This window comes from Aspergillus brunneoviolaceus (genome assembly GCF_003184695.1).
Source record: "Aspergillus brunneoviolaceus CBS 621.78 unplaced genomic scaffold BO95scaffold_44, whole genome shotgun sequence".
In the NCBI taxonomy this organism is placed as follows: Eukaryota; Fungi; Ascomycota; class Eurotiomycetes; order Eurotiales; family Aspergillaceae; genus Aspergillus; species Aspergillus brunneoviolaceus.
The window spans coordinates 98,777-112,348 of NW_020290774.1; the positions used below are offsets into that span (position 1 = coordinate 98,777).

Below are 13,572 nucleotides of genomic sequence, written 5' to 3' on the forward strand. Positions count from 1 at the left end.
GAGGGATGGGTGAGTAGCGGACTGGTTGGTTGGATGCGGAGGGATCGGAGAACAGCCGTTCGTTCGTATTTGCCGCGGTTTGCGTCAGGCGCGGCAAGCGAGCACCTGACGCTCGGGCCACACCTTGATCGCCCGCCGCCGCTCCGAATCAATTAGTTACAGTACGGAGAGACTAGTCTAAAATATTATTCCCATCCCGCTTTCTTCTCATCGATCAATTTTCTTTCGGTGTTTCCCCAAACCCCCCGCCCCCCACAGTCGCCTATGATGACGGCGCAGAAGGAGGCTAGCCCTGCGACGGCTCCTACTAAGAAGCCCGGCATGGCGCCAGCTCTTTCCAAGGCCGAGAGAGAGGCCGATCTAGTCATGGGAGTAAGTTCTATCCATTCCGTCGCGGGGTTGCTACTATGCGCCGGCGCCGATACTTGGCCACGATCTACATTGTCCACCCATGTATTTCCTCTAATCTATAAATTACGAGCCTGACTCTTTTAGACCAACAATAGCAGTATCGTGTCGAAACGCAGCGTCGAGATGCTCTACTACCCTAAACCGCATTACTTTCGGTATTTCGTGAAGAAGCCCCAGCGCCGGTCGCCATTGATCAACCGTGGCTATTGGCTCCGTATGCACGCAATGGCCGAAACAGTGCGCAAATTCATGGCGGAACCCTCTGGCAAGCCGAAATTCGTCCTGAACTTAGGATGTGGATTGTGAGTCGTAGTCGAAGGAAACTGCCCGGCATGCTGGAATCGGTATACTAAGTCGGGGTGTCGTAGTGATCCTCTACCGTTCATTCTCCTCAACACGGAAAAGTCCCTTTGTAGAGATACGCGGTTCGTGGATATTGATTACGAGAAGCTCATGCTCAATAAGAAAACGGCCATTAGGAGGACCGAGGAGATCACGCAGCTCCTCGAGAATGTAGAGTTCTTGCCGGACGATAGTGCCATCCAGATCCAGAGCGAGCATTATATTGCCATCGGCTGTGATCTGAAGAACTTGAAGAAGCTGGACGATGTCCTGCGCAAAGAGATCCTTCCGGCCGAGTGCTCGGTTCTTTTCCTCGCGGAGGTCTCTTTGACGTACATGGATGTCACGTCTGCCAATGAAGTTTTGAAATGGGCCGCGCAGCTGAACAATGGTCAGACAGCCCGACTGAGCCCCTTTGGAAAGACTGCATCTAGTTGCTGACGCCAAGTTTGAAAGATGCCCGATTCTGCATACTGGAGCAGTTCTTCCCCGACGGACCAGACCATCCTTTCGCGTCAACCATGATGAAACACTTCAAGAAGCTCGGCGCGCCTCTCTTCTCGATCCACGAATACCCTTCATTAAACGAACAAGAGCAGCGGTTCAAGAATGCCGGGTGGCAGCATGCACACGCAAGGAGTCTCTGGGATATCTGGTCAGATGACAATTTCGTGAGCAGGTCGCTGCGGCGTTCACTGGACGAGGTCGAACCGTTCGACGAGTGGGAGGAGTTCGCGCTCTTCTCATCCCACTATTTCCTCTTGATCGCCTCGACCCAGGATGGATTCTTGGTGCCGACCACCGAACAGATCGAACTATCTGCCTCTTCGGCCAACGTATCGAACGAGTTCGAACTAGTCCATACTGCCGGAGTCGGGCAAAGAAGATTTGGGGCGCTTATTGCAGACGAGAACAGCTCTATTGGGTACCACGCTGGACTAGGACGGCAGACGCGATTGGCAACGACGGATCTGTACTCCAAATCCAAGGATGCTGTGAAGCCTCATTGGCCGTTCCCTCCGCGTGACGTCTCTGCCCGAATGTGTCACACAATCACCCACCTCTCTGGTAGCGATTGTTTGCTTGTCGGAGGTCGTGCTTCACCAGCTGCAGGGTTTCAAGATTGCTGGGTAAGACAAGGCGATCAGTGGCGCCCGACCGACAGTCTCCCGACGGCAAGGTTCAGACATAGTGCGGCGCGAGTGGCGTTCGACTCGGATCATGTCCTCGTGTACGGTGGAAAGACTAGCGATGGCAGTACCCTTGATACCTGGTTGGTGTGGAGCAACAACGGGGACGGATGGCTACCGGTTGAGATCAGCGGCGGAAACCCCGGGGCTCGATTCGGCGCTTGCCTGGCAAACATCGACAACACCTCCGGCATCTTATTCGGCGGGATGAGTGATGATGGGGTCATTCTGGAAGACTTCTGGACCTGGACATTGCACCGCCGTGGCGAAAGGTCCTACTGTCTGGAGGTCAAGGATCAGACCAAAGACTTGCGAGGGCTCTCGCCCCTTGCCGGTAGCCTCAGCCGCTTCGGTGCGACCGCCAGCCAGACTTCGTGGGGACTAGTGATTGCTGGTGGCAGCATTCCTCGTCAGCTTGTGCCTGCGCATCAGGAGCAGTTACTGCTTAATCTGAAGGAGCTCGCCACCCAGCTTCGCAGCGGGTCTCCTTCGTCGTCGAGCCCCAGCATTCTATCTACTATAGGACTGGGAAGAGACTGCGGAGCACCTAGGCCTCTGCTGGTGGGTCATGCCTCTTATGCAGTAGACGAGGATCAGGTCCTCCTGCTAGGCGGCGGTGCTGTCTGCTTCTCCTTCGGAACATTCTGGACGGAGGGCACCTGGCTGTTGAAGCGCGCCGACTCGAGCGTTGACAACGAATGGAAAATGGTCCCTGAGACAGTACCGCCTCCCAAAGTAGAGGGACTGCCGACGACCTCATCAAATACCAGCATCGATACCACCACCACAACCAAGGATGTAACGCCTATTCCTCGCGTCCAGATCCAAACCGCTGCCCAATTCCAACAGATCCTCGCCGAGGGAAAGCCCGTCATTATAGAAGGGTCGGACATCGGACCGTGCACTCACCTCTGGACCAAGGAATATCTAGCGAACGCGGTGGGCAGAGACCGGAAGGTATGTACATTCAGGAAATCAATTAGTAAGGTTGGACTCAAGCTAAGAACCCCGGTAAAATTAGGTTGTCGTGCATGAGGCTCAGTCCGAGCACATGAGCTTCCAGACGAAGAATTTCGCCTACACGACCAAGGAGTTTGGCACGTTCCTGGACGAGGTGCATGCGGGGGGCCGCCAATACCTGCGCAGCATCTCGGCTGACCAGCCCACGAAACTGCCCGCCAACCTGGCCGTGGACTTTGCGGGACTGAAGGATGATTTCCGCCTGCCCGAAGCCTTTTCGGTCGTTTCGGAGAACGCGCATAGTTCCCCGCTGCGGATCTCGGGGCCCGTCACTTTGTGGCTTCATTACGATGTAAGTTGTGCTTGTCTTTGTATTAGCAGAAGAGGAAAACGAAGGCCCAATGTTCTCCAACCAACGCAGAGAAAAAGAAAACCAACAAACAAAAACAACTAATCACCAATGGAAACAGGTCATGGCGAACGTCCTCTGCCAAGTCCGAGGCGATAAGCGACTGATCCTCTACCCGCCCAGCGACGTCCAGTACCTCCAGGTGCCCGCCGGCGCCTCCAGCTCGACCCTCAACGTCTTCCAGACGGGAGACGACAGCACGATCGCCGCGATCCCACACACCTCCCCGCACGAAGCGCAACTCCGCGCGGGCGACATCCTCTTCCTGCCGCCGCTGTGGCTGCACACGGCCAGCCCCGCGAAGGACCAGGTCAGCGTGGCCGTGAACGTCTTCTTCCGCAACCTGAGCCACGGCTATGCGGCCGGGCGGGATGTCTACGGGAACCGGGATCTGCAGGCCTACGAGAAGGCGAGGGCCGACGTGCAGAAGATCGCGCGGTCGTTCGACGGCGTCCCGGCAGACATGGCGAGGTTTTATTTGTTGAGGTTGGCGAAGGAGTTGAGGGAGAAGGCAGAGGAGCTGTGAGTGCTTGTCTATGAATGTATAGTACAGTATATATCACCTTGATGATGATGGGACAAAATAGATTGTTTGTTTGTTTTGGTTACCGGTTTTGGTCAGGGGGGGTGAATTGCGGATTTCATGTCATGGTTTGTTGTCGTCGTTGATGTTGATCATATCAGCAGCAAATTCCACACTCCCAGAAAGCAAGAGGGATTGACTCGGGGAGTGTATGGGTAAAAGACACAGAAGAGGAGGGAGGAATGAGAAGGTGGTTCGGGCCACGACCCACTAGGCATGCCCTCTACATCCCGGGCCCTCCCTACCTTAGTTAGTATACGGCCAAGCCCCCCTCCTCCCCCCCAACAACAAGACCCACCCCTCCACCTGCAATGCAAGCACGCTTGCTGCGAACACGAAGTCGGAAGTGGGGGGCGGAATCCCTGTACGTGTGTGGGATTTACGCACGTGGTGTGAGAAGAAGAAGACTTCTTACATTAGTTCAGGTAGATATGTATATATAACTTTTCGGATATACGTATGTAGTGTACAGTACTTACAGGTGGCGCCAGCAAGCCCAATGCGGGACGGAGGCGTCCAGTAGAACTATGGAGTAAATAAAGCAGGCTTAGCGCAAGGCATCAAGACTCGACTCCCGATTCATGGGGTGGAGCCAACAGTCCTGAGCTGGATGGAGCCAGTCCATTGGGGTCCGTGCTTTTTGGGCCGGGTCAAACTTGACGTCTAGTCTACTTACTCGGTGGCATGGAGAGCCTGGAGATGCGAAGCAGATGCCCGATTCTGCTAGCATTGGGGTGGTGGGTTTCAGGTTTCGGGTTTCGGGTATGAGTGTTATGTAGAACTAACTTGAGTGAAGATTTGAGTGGAAGACTATGGGCTGGTTTTGCTCGGGAGGGATTGATGGTTGATTACTGCTCGTGGTTGAGAAATGTGGGGGTATACAGCGAGTAGTTGATAACTTGGGATAATCTCGGTGGTTCTCGGCGACACGCGGTCTTGTCGTCGTCATGAGTTAATTTAGAAGTCGATGATCGCGTGCTCCCGGAGAAGGGCTAAGGGATATGTTCTGGGAAAGTGAGGGACTCTAGAACAGGAAAAACCACAAACGCTCCTACATGGAACCCCGCACACTGCACTGTTAGTCCCATGCAAGGTCCCAGCAAACCAGGATGTGGATTTATCAGGTCGGGAGTGAGAAGGGGAAAGAAGTATTGATGGGGAGAACAGGAAATGCAAATGATAGTCCGTTAGCTGGAAGTGGTTGAAAGAAAAAGCACTGTGGTTAGTAAGCAGGGGCAGGCAGAGTTGATGTAGCACAACGGATTTATTTTCAAGCGGAACGCTATCATGAGTGCTGGAAGAGCAGATTTGATACTGCTTTATTTATCTGGGTGTCCATGGTAACCGAGACCCAAATGATAAGTTAATCATCACATCGAGGGCGAAAAAGCTTTTGTAATCTCGATGTCATCGCCAATTCTATATTCTTTGAGCGCGCGTGCGACTGGTTGGATGTTCCCCATAACAGGTGGGGAACAAAGAACGCATGACTTGACAAGAACCATGGATGCTTTGCCCCCTTCCCTTATTGAATCCGTTGTTCAGGGATGGAGAAGTAGATACCTCAGGGTAAAAGAACCAGCTAATCACTTTCCGACCACTCAACCTTCGACACCATCCCATTCAGGACACTTCTTTGCTAGGGGCCCTGCATGGTTGGCGAGGGGGGAGGGGAGGGGGGGCCAAGGGTAAGAAGGAAGAGATTTGATTTGATTCGAGACAGTGTGTGTGTGCGCACGGCTTTGCTGCAGCTTTCCCTGTGTTTCCGTGTCACGTCTTGGTCCGACGGAGAGTCAAGGGTTTCATTGGATCAGTAGAGGAGTGGTTCTTTTTTCTTGCGCCTTCATCGGTTTGTTGTTGGGAATCTTGCGTCAAGACTTTGTGGTCGTTTTCTCTGCATTCTGCCTCGTTTGAGAGGGTGAGGATGCGAGCTCCATAATGTGGCGATTTGGAAAGGGATGTTTATGATGATCGATGATCAGTCCGGAGAGAGCGTATGGTGTTATCAAAGCGCCGCAAATTCTGGGCTGGAATGGCCTGGCCCCGAGGATTCATTGGCCGCAAACGGTATGTTGATTTGTACAGTTCGGTATGTGTACTGTGCCTCGGTGGAGATCTTCTGCCCGATCTCAAGGGCCCACTGGGTACAGATCGCATTCGATGGAAGATGTGCTGAGTTTCTTATCAGTTGCTCTGAAGGTGGTGGTGGTGGTGGTGGTGGTGGTGTTGTAGGTGTAATTCGAGTTTAGGAAATGAAACCTGTCGAACAGTGATGTTTGAATATTCGAGGAAGAATGAAAGCAGTCAGTCAATAAGGCGGTGGTCAATAATAAAATAATACTAGTCATAATACCAATTAATGTAACGGGAGGGGGGGGAAACTGGACAGTGGAGGCAGTCCCGCCGCCCGTGCCAACTGCTCCGTGCCCACTGTTCTAACCGTCCGTTTAGTGCCCTTTTACCCCTCCCCACCCCCGTATTATTGTTCGCTCTGTACAACATCATCATCTTCCATTATCATTTTAATTCACTTTACCTCTCCTTTCGTCTTCAACAACCACTTCTTGCCCTCCTTCTCCTCCTAATTCCTTCCTTCTCTTCTTAATCTTCTTCTTTTTATTCCAGCACAGAAGCCTAAAATATCAGACCCAAAATAAGAAAAAGAAAGAAAACAAAAAAAGGTGGGGGAGAAACAAAGTCCAGGAGAAGGAAATCCAGGTGCAGAAATAATCCGGCCTGATTCTCAGTTGGGCCATTATTACTGCGTCTATCTATTTCTCTTTTCAGTTTATCTTCTCATTTGCCTCCCTCTCTCTCTTCTTGTCCTTCTCTTTCCCTCGATCCTTTTCATTCACTCACTCACTCACCCTCACTCTTCCATCCTCATCCATTCTTTCTTTCTGGCCTGCTCCACCCTTTCCCGCCGGTACAGAGCACTCGTGGTCAGCTTCCCGTATCATTTGTGGGGTTGGGCGCCTCCGAGGCTTGCTATCAGCTATTTGTCGGTGGGTATTCCTCCATGCCCACTTCCCACTCAGTTCCTTGATCTAAACCCCCCCCCTCCCCTTCGATTGCACCCACAATCGATCGCCTGCCCGTTTGCTTGGTCCCAAAGCCTTCCCTTATCTTTTCGACTTCTGCCTCACCTCCTGTCTCTTTGTTCCCTTGCTGATACCGTCGGGTTCAATTAGATCATCATTCTAAACCTTATTCAACCATTTTTAGTCTGGCGTATGTCACCTTACTCCCCCCAACCCCACCTGTCATTCGATCGCGCGGAACATAATACGCTTGTTTTGGTATTCATTGCGATTGCGGATTCATTGCTAACGGGAGGTCTCTCCCGCAGATACCACCACATCGTCCGGGGCTGAACGCTGAGACCACTCGACACTGATGCACCACTGATTGGCTTCTTGTGGTGTAACAATTGTTCTTGGGTGCATACCTTCGCCCGGCCGCAATCATTGGAGCAAATACCAGTATGGCGACAGTTGTGGTGCAGCAGCACACGCTGCGACATTCGACTCCCCCACCGTCGGGGATCACCCCCGCCTTGAACCTCAACAGAACCTCGTCGCCTATCCCAAACAAGCATCTGCCTGTTTGCCCAACGGGCCCTTCTCCGGTTTCCGCTCATACCCCTTCCCCCGCTGGAAGCGGAAACGCTACCCTTCAAGCTCCCTCGCTTTTACACCCGCCCGATGCATTTCTCCAACTCTCGCAGTCTCCTCCGATATACTCCTTAGATCGCGCAAGCTTGGCGGCTGCTTTGGACCATTGGGCTTCTCAACCGTTACCAGATCCATCTCAGGTTTTCCCGTGGCTTCATGGACTTCATCCAGCCAATCATCTGCAGGTCGGCTTTTTCACCAACCGCCGGCGCTCCCTCAGGCGGCTTCCCATATGCTGGCGAGGCATCACCATCGTCAAGGTCGGCGGAGACTTGAGCAGGGCACGCATCAAGGGCGCAGTGTCTCCGGATGAGGTGCTAGGCCCGTCAGGTAGAGAGTTCCTTGCAGTAGACCCGCGGGAAGGCTTCTCAGTGCGCAACTTCCAGATACAAACTGCAAAGCTGGCTCCATTATCTGATATCATCGTCTATGGTGAGGATAATGTCAGTCAAAATCAGATTTTGGATATTGCGGCAAGACTGGCCACAGCACAATATCATTGGAGACTCAAGAACGACCTCGAGCAAAGCTTACCCTCGTACAACACATTTATCCTTGCTTGTAAGTTGAATTGGTCGGTGTTTGAACGTCAAACTAAGTCTCCAACAGGTCCTTTCTCCGAGATAGAATCGAAGTCCCCGGAGCTGGTCGCTATCGGTAGCAACGGTCAGCTCACCAACCAAGTGATGGATTTCTGTGAGTAAACCTCGTATTCGAGTTGAGAGCGCAGCTAATCGCCTACAGTTCAATGGGAACGGTTCGAGATGTGCGAGATGTCCCGTGCATCCGAGATCTCGAGGAACATATGGTTGGGCCCGACATCCGACTATTTATTATTATCTGGACCCGGTGGTTGCCCATCTGCGGAGACTTTTGACCTACTGATCGAAACAAGCGAGCTAGCAAGCATTCCTGGGCCTCGTTTCCTGGCAAACCTTAATAAAAAACTCGAAGAGGGCCCACAGAAGCTGGAATTCCCCTCATCTGGATCGATCCTCGCACCTTCGAGTGAGACCCGAGAAGTTGATGATTTGGTCAACACGATCCGCTGGTTGTACTATTTGGCAAACCCGGATGAACCGGAGCACACTGTTGACGCCGATGGCGACATCTCAATGCCGCCTCTCAGCAGAAGGCCACACAAGATCCTGATTCATTGTCCCGACGGTTACACTGAGAGCTCACTCCTAGCAATCGCATACGTGATGTTCGCCGAAGGCATCTCCGCCCCCAATGCCTGGCTCCGCCTCCACAGTGAGAAGAAGCGGAACTTCTTTGCGTATCCCTCTGATGTCACGTTCTTGAGCAGCGTGCAAGGGAGACTCCTGCAAGAGAGTCCGGCCACCAAGTCTCACAAACTTACCAGCCTCCCCGACCCGCAATGGTTCAGATATTGTGACGGCTCCCTCCCGAGTCGGATCTTACCATATATGTACCTTGGTAACCTCTCCCATGCGAACAATCCGGAAATGCTCTGGGAGCTCGGTATCCGTCGTGTTTTAAGTATTGGTGAATCGGTGACGTGGACTGCCTCCGAAACCACGAAGATGGATCCGAAGAATGTGATGCACATAACTAAGGTCCAGGATAACGGCATTGATCCGTTGACTCAGGAGTTTGAAAAGTGCTTGGAATTCATCCGTAAGAGTCATCGTCACAGCAAGTAAGGCTATGTTGCTTACCTTTCTCCAGGTCAAGGAAAGCGCGATGGTATGGCTACTTTGGTTCATTGCCGTGTGGGAGTCTCACGCTCGGCTACCATCTGCATAGCCGAAGTGATGTCGTCTCTTAATTTGTCGTTCCCTAGAGCTTAGTAAGTTCTGACAGAGATCGCGTCTGATATCTTTGCTAACATCTATACCAGTTGCTTCGTTCGTGCAAGAAGACTCAATGTTATAATCCAACCTCACCTGCGTTTCGTGTAAGTCTTTCGAGTTTGCTACGGTTATATGCCGTTCCGCCATGCTAACGTGGTACTCAGATATGAACTTCTCAAATGGGAGGAGTTGCAAGTACAAAAGCGCAACAAGACGCCCAGAAGAGAACTAGAATGGCCGACTGTGGCCCGCGAGATCGCGCTTATGAACAAGCCATATTCCCGATAGTGGAGCGACTCTGCATGGTATACATGCGCACCTCCTGCAGGACCACCCCTGCAGACAAGCACGTACCTCACCAGGCCCTGCTTTGCATGATGTATAGGAGCTGCAATGCAACCAGGATCAGACGAGAAGAACAAGATTGCAGGGATCGTTTCCTCAGAGCTGGGAAGACAGGCTCACACCTGACACCTGCACAACCTTTTTATGACGACTGTTGAAACGGAAATTTTACGAGGGCATGAACTGAACCGATTTAATGGAAATCCGCTTTTTTTTTATTTTCGATTGGCGTTGGACGGGATTTGATTCCCGCGTGAGAAGTAACTTGAATTTCTTGTGGTTCATCTGATACATGCATCCGGATATATGCTAGGGATGTATGAGACTAGTTATCTTTGTGTGTTCGGCTGGGTTGTGTGGGCGTCTGGTAATGGGATTCTCGTGCTGTGTGCTAGGTTTGGAAGCCTTTTTAGTGGTATCTCATCTTGCTTATACTACCTTATTTATTACCAGACGATGATTTCGATTGGAACTTTTGGATTGATTAGATGGTGTGGTGATGGTACGTGTAGGTGCCGGCTGATTTCTGTTGGTGTTGGAGTTCAGATTGGCATTAGACACTTGTGTTCTTCGCTTTCCAGGATGTAGGCTCATATGTACAGTACATACCTGCGGTGAAGGGTAGGTATGTCTGTCCAGTGAAGCACGATGCTTTCTGCCGCGGAGTTGATCTTGCCGAATGATTCTATAGACAGTATACTGTGTCATTCCTTCCCATCTGCTTCTGAATTCCAGCATCAGCCCAAACAATCCCTACTATACTCTACACACCTCGAACCACCTCGGCTCTCAAGGTAGTCATGACAACAGTCGACTAAGCAGCCTGATTCCTCGTGATAGATATATACAGACATCCATCACACACCCACAAAACAAATCCCACCACCACCACCACCACCACGAACCGCAGAACCTCAACACCGCTCAAACACCCGATACAGCCCCTTCAAATCCGCCACCTCGATCACCCCGCCCAACAGCCGCGTCGTAGCTAACAACCGGCCCCGCATCGCCGGGAACACTACGTGCTCCAGCATTCGGGCTATCTGCGCGCGGCGCTGCTGAATAAACGTTTCTGCGTCGTCTTCTGCGGCGGGTTCCTGCGGTGTAGTTTCCTTCTCGCCAGGGTTCTCGTGATTGTTTTGATTGGTAGTGGTATTGGTAGCGGTGGAGACGGTATGCTCCCCCGCTGCTGCTGCGGGTGTCTGTGCCTGTGTCTGCGGAGCTGGCAACGGCAACGCCTCCGGGACGTAAAACGCCGCCAACTCGCGCAGAAAGCTCCGGAAGCAGGCTTCCTCGCTCGACCAGTCGACGTAGGGCCCTAGCCGCAGCAGGAACTTGGGCAGTTTGGCCAGAGACGGCAGGTAGCCCTTCAGCAGGAGGGGGAGGGAGACGAGGCGCCCGTCCTGCGTGATGTGCAGGGAGAAGTACTCGTTCAGCATCTCGCGGCGCGCGATGAGGGTTTGTGCGATGACTTCGGGGGCTTTGGTGTAGATTTCTTGCGCTGCTGTGGTTGCTGTCCGGGTTGAAGATGGCGGTGGGGGTGGGGGTGGGCTTGAGGTTGTGGAGGGCGAGGGTTGGTGTGCGGCGGCTTCGGCGGCTTCGGCGTCGGCGGCGATGCGGAGCAGGTCGATGAGCTGCGGCGCCGGGTCGAGGGTTATGACGCCGAAGTTGCCGAAGTCGGTGAGGCCGATCTGGTAGAAGAACTCGTGGGTGAAGAGGCCGTAGTCGACCAGGTAGAGCTTCACGCCGCTTTGAATGGCGGCGATGCGGCGCCGTTCGTCGACCAGCCCCACGTACGTGAGGGCCGCGATGGTCTCGGTCAGCGTCGTGTGCATGTTGCTGCGCACGGCGGCGCGGAGGTTCTTGATGGAGGTTAGCGCGATGCGGAGGGGTTCGCGCGTTGTGGTTTCGTAGTGAAGGCCTTCTTCGTCGAGGACGGTTGCAGCGCTGGTGGTTGGATTTTCGGCTGAAGAGGTGGTGGTGGTGGTGATGGTCGCGGGTGTGAGCATGGAGGTGATCTTGCGGACTTTCGAGTCGGTGCGCACCAGGTTGTGTTCGTAGGGTTTCTTGGTGGTTGCTGGTGTTTTCGGGGGTTTCGGGGCCCCTCCGGGGCTGTCGTCGTCATCGTCTGATTCTTCTGCTTCGGCCGCCATTGTTCGCACGCCTGGGAGGAGGGTTTGCGTGAGGAATGTCCGGCTGGAGTCGACTTGCGCCAGCCGGGAGCGGATGTCGGCGCAGATGCTTTCGATGATCTCGTCTTCATTCAGAAAATTTACCTCGCGCTTCGTGGGGTGGACGTTGACGTCGACCCGTTGGGGTTCGATCTCCAAGTCCAGATAGACGAAGGGGTGGCCGCCCTTGGGGAGGAAATTTGAATATGTCTGCTCGATGGCTCGCTTCAGGGCGGTCGACTCGACCGAGCGGTGGTTGATGAATAGCAGGATGACCGTGCGTTTGACGTGATAGTTGGCGTTGGTAGCCAGGCCCGACGAGCGGAACCCGAGCTTCTCGTCCTCGACCTGGAATTCTACAAGCTCGTTGGCCACGGCGCTGCCGTGGATCTGTCGGATGCGATCGATCGTGCTTGCGTTGGCCGGGGTGGAGATGCTGACGCCCGAGTCGCCGTGTTTGCGGCACGAGAAGGCCACCCCCGCGCAGTGGACGGAATACCGTCCAACAACGTCCAGAATCTTAGCGTATTCTTCGCTCGCGGAGCGAAACGCTCGTCGTCTCGTTGGGACGTTGTAGAAGAGATCTTCAACCTACGCAGGTCAGCAGTCAGCAGATTGTCCGCCAGGGCTGCGCCATCATCATCATACGCACGGTTATCTGCGTGCCTCCGCGGCCGGCAGTGGCTTTGGGGGCAGCGCTTTGGCCTGGCTTCGCAGGAACAAGCTTTCCATCACTGTAAACCGCTTTCCAGGCACAGCTGGATCCGGCCGTCTTCGTGGTGACGGTCAGATGGGCGATGTGGCTGATACTGGCCAGGGCTTCGCCTCGGAAACCGTAGGTGCCTATCGAGGAGAGGTCCTCGAAAGCCTTCAGTTTCGATGTAGTAAACCGCTCGCAGAGGATGGGTAAATCGTCTCGCTTCGTCTGGTTAGCGGATCGAAGTCACGGAAGTCTGGCACAAACTCACGTCGATGCCGTGGCCATTATCCGTGATCTGGAGTAGCTTCAGGCCGCCGTCCTTGACAAGAATCTCAATAGAAGTCGAGCCAGCGTCAACGGCGTTTTCTATCAACTCCTTCAAGGCATGCATGGGAGCTACAATGATCTCTCCAGCTGCAATCTTGTTGACCACATCAGGGTCAAGGGCCTATGGTTGTGAGTATGGCAACGCCGGAGACGGCGCGGGTGAGCCACTGACCCTGATTCTCTTGGGCTTCTTCGGCTCATCATTTTGCTCGACCTCTTCTGCTGGTCTTTTAGTACCCCGTGGCTCTAACGTGTCAACCTCCATATCAGGATCCATCGTGGCTGTTCTGGTGACCAGGCGAGGGCGGCGGGACAGAGGGCTAAATGGTTTCGATCGATGACGCAACCGAAGCAATCAACCCTCGCCAGACAGGTTTCAGTGCTTTTCGTAAGTCTCGTCCGACGCAGGGCAGAGACCAAGTGATCAATACTCTTATTCAAAAGTTCCCTTTCAAAAGTTCCCTTGTCTCGAAGACTGTTGCGATGATGAGAAAGCCATGGCGGGCCATGGAATAAGTCGGGCAAATCGCGTGTCCGCTCGCGTCGCCGCCTTTCTGTCGCGTTGCGATCGCTTCACGTAAGTAGGCAGAGATCGATTTTTGGCATACTGCTAGAAGATCTTCCATTTCCAGGATAGGAC

At 53.5% G+C, this 13,572-nt stretch overlaps 4 protein-coding genes across 4 annotated transcripts; 3 read left to right on the forward strand and 1 right to left on the reverse strand.

Annotated features, from left to right (window-relative positions):
- Nucleotides 1-267: 267 nt before the first annotated feature.
- BO95DRAFT_416262 (tRNA methyltransferase PPM2) lies at nucleotides 268-4,156 on the forward strand (the record flags this gene model as incomplete). The annotated part of the gene is made up of 6 exons (XM_025584384.1): nucleotides 268-372; nucleotides 496-713; nucleotides 780-1,144; nucleotides 1,210-2,900; nucleotides 2,965-3,255; nucleotides 3,374-4,156. 6 exons carry the CDS (start codon nucleotides 268-270, stop codon nucleotides 3,836-3,838), a joined length of 3,135 nt encoding a protein of 1,044 aa, XP_025440958.1. The 3' UTR covers nucleotides 3,839-4,156.
- A 1,564-nt stretch (nucleotides 4,157-5,720) lies between these two features.
- BO95DRAFT_172335 (uncharacterized protein) lies at nucleotides 5,721-6,261 on the forward strand. The gene has a single exon (XM_025580823.1). The coding sequence runs from the start codon at nucleotides 5,854-5,856 to the stop codon at nucleotides 6,142-6,144; it is 291 nt and encodes a 96-aa protein (XP_025440959.1). The 5' UTR covers nucleotides 5,721-5,853; the 3' UTR covers nucleotides 6,145-6,261.
- Nucleotides 6,262-7,379: 1,118 nt separating this feature from the next.
- On the forward strand, nucleotides 7,380-9,674 carry pps1 (tyrosine/serine/threonine protein phosphatase PPS1; the record flags this gene model as incomplete). The annotated part of the gene is made up of 6 exons (XM_025585080.1): nucleotides 7,380-8,130; nucleotides 8,179-8,265; nucleotides 8,314-9,210; nucleotides 9,262-9,382; nucleotides 9,434-9,490; nucleotides 9,551-9,674. 6 exons carry the CDS (start codon nucleotides 7,380-7,382, stop codon nucleotides 9,672-9,674), a joined length of 2,037 nt encoding a protein of 678 aa, XP_025440960.1.
- A 587-nt stretch (nucleotides 9,675-10,261) lies between these two features.
- Nucleotides 10,262-13,562, reverse strand: BO95DRAFT_444058 (mismatch repair ATPase MLH1; the record flags this gene model as incomplete). Its single annotated transcript, XM_025586801.1, has 4 exons — nucleotides 13,105-13,562; nucleotides 12,874-13,053; nucleotides 12,558-12,824; nucleotides 10,262-12,496 (listed from the first exon to the last, which is right to left on the reverse strand). Coding segments are annotated over exons 1-4 (2,393 nt in total), but the record flags the coding sequence as incomplete, so codon positions are not given.
- Nucleotides 13,563-13,572: the final 10 nt, after the last annotated feature.

What these genes read in the sequence shown, in the direction of transcription:
- BO95DRAFT_172335 (XM_025580823.1), top strand. Translation starts at nt 5,854, where the DNA reads ATGTTTATGATGATCGATGATCAGTCCGGAGAGAGCGTATGGTGTTAT.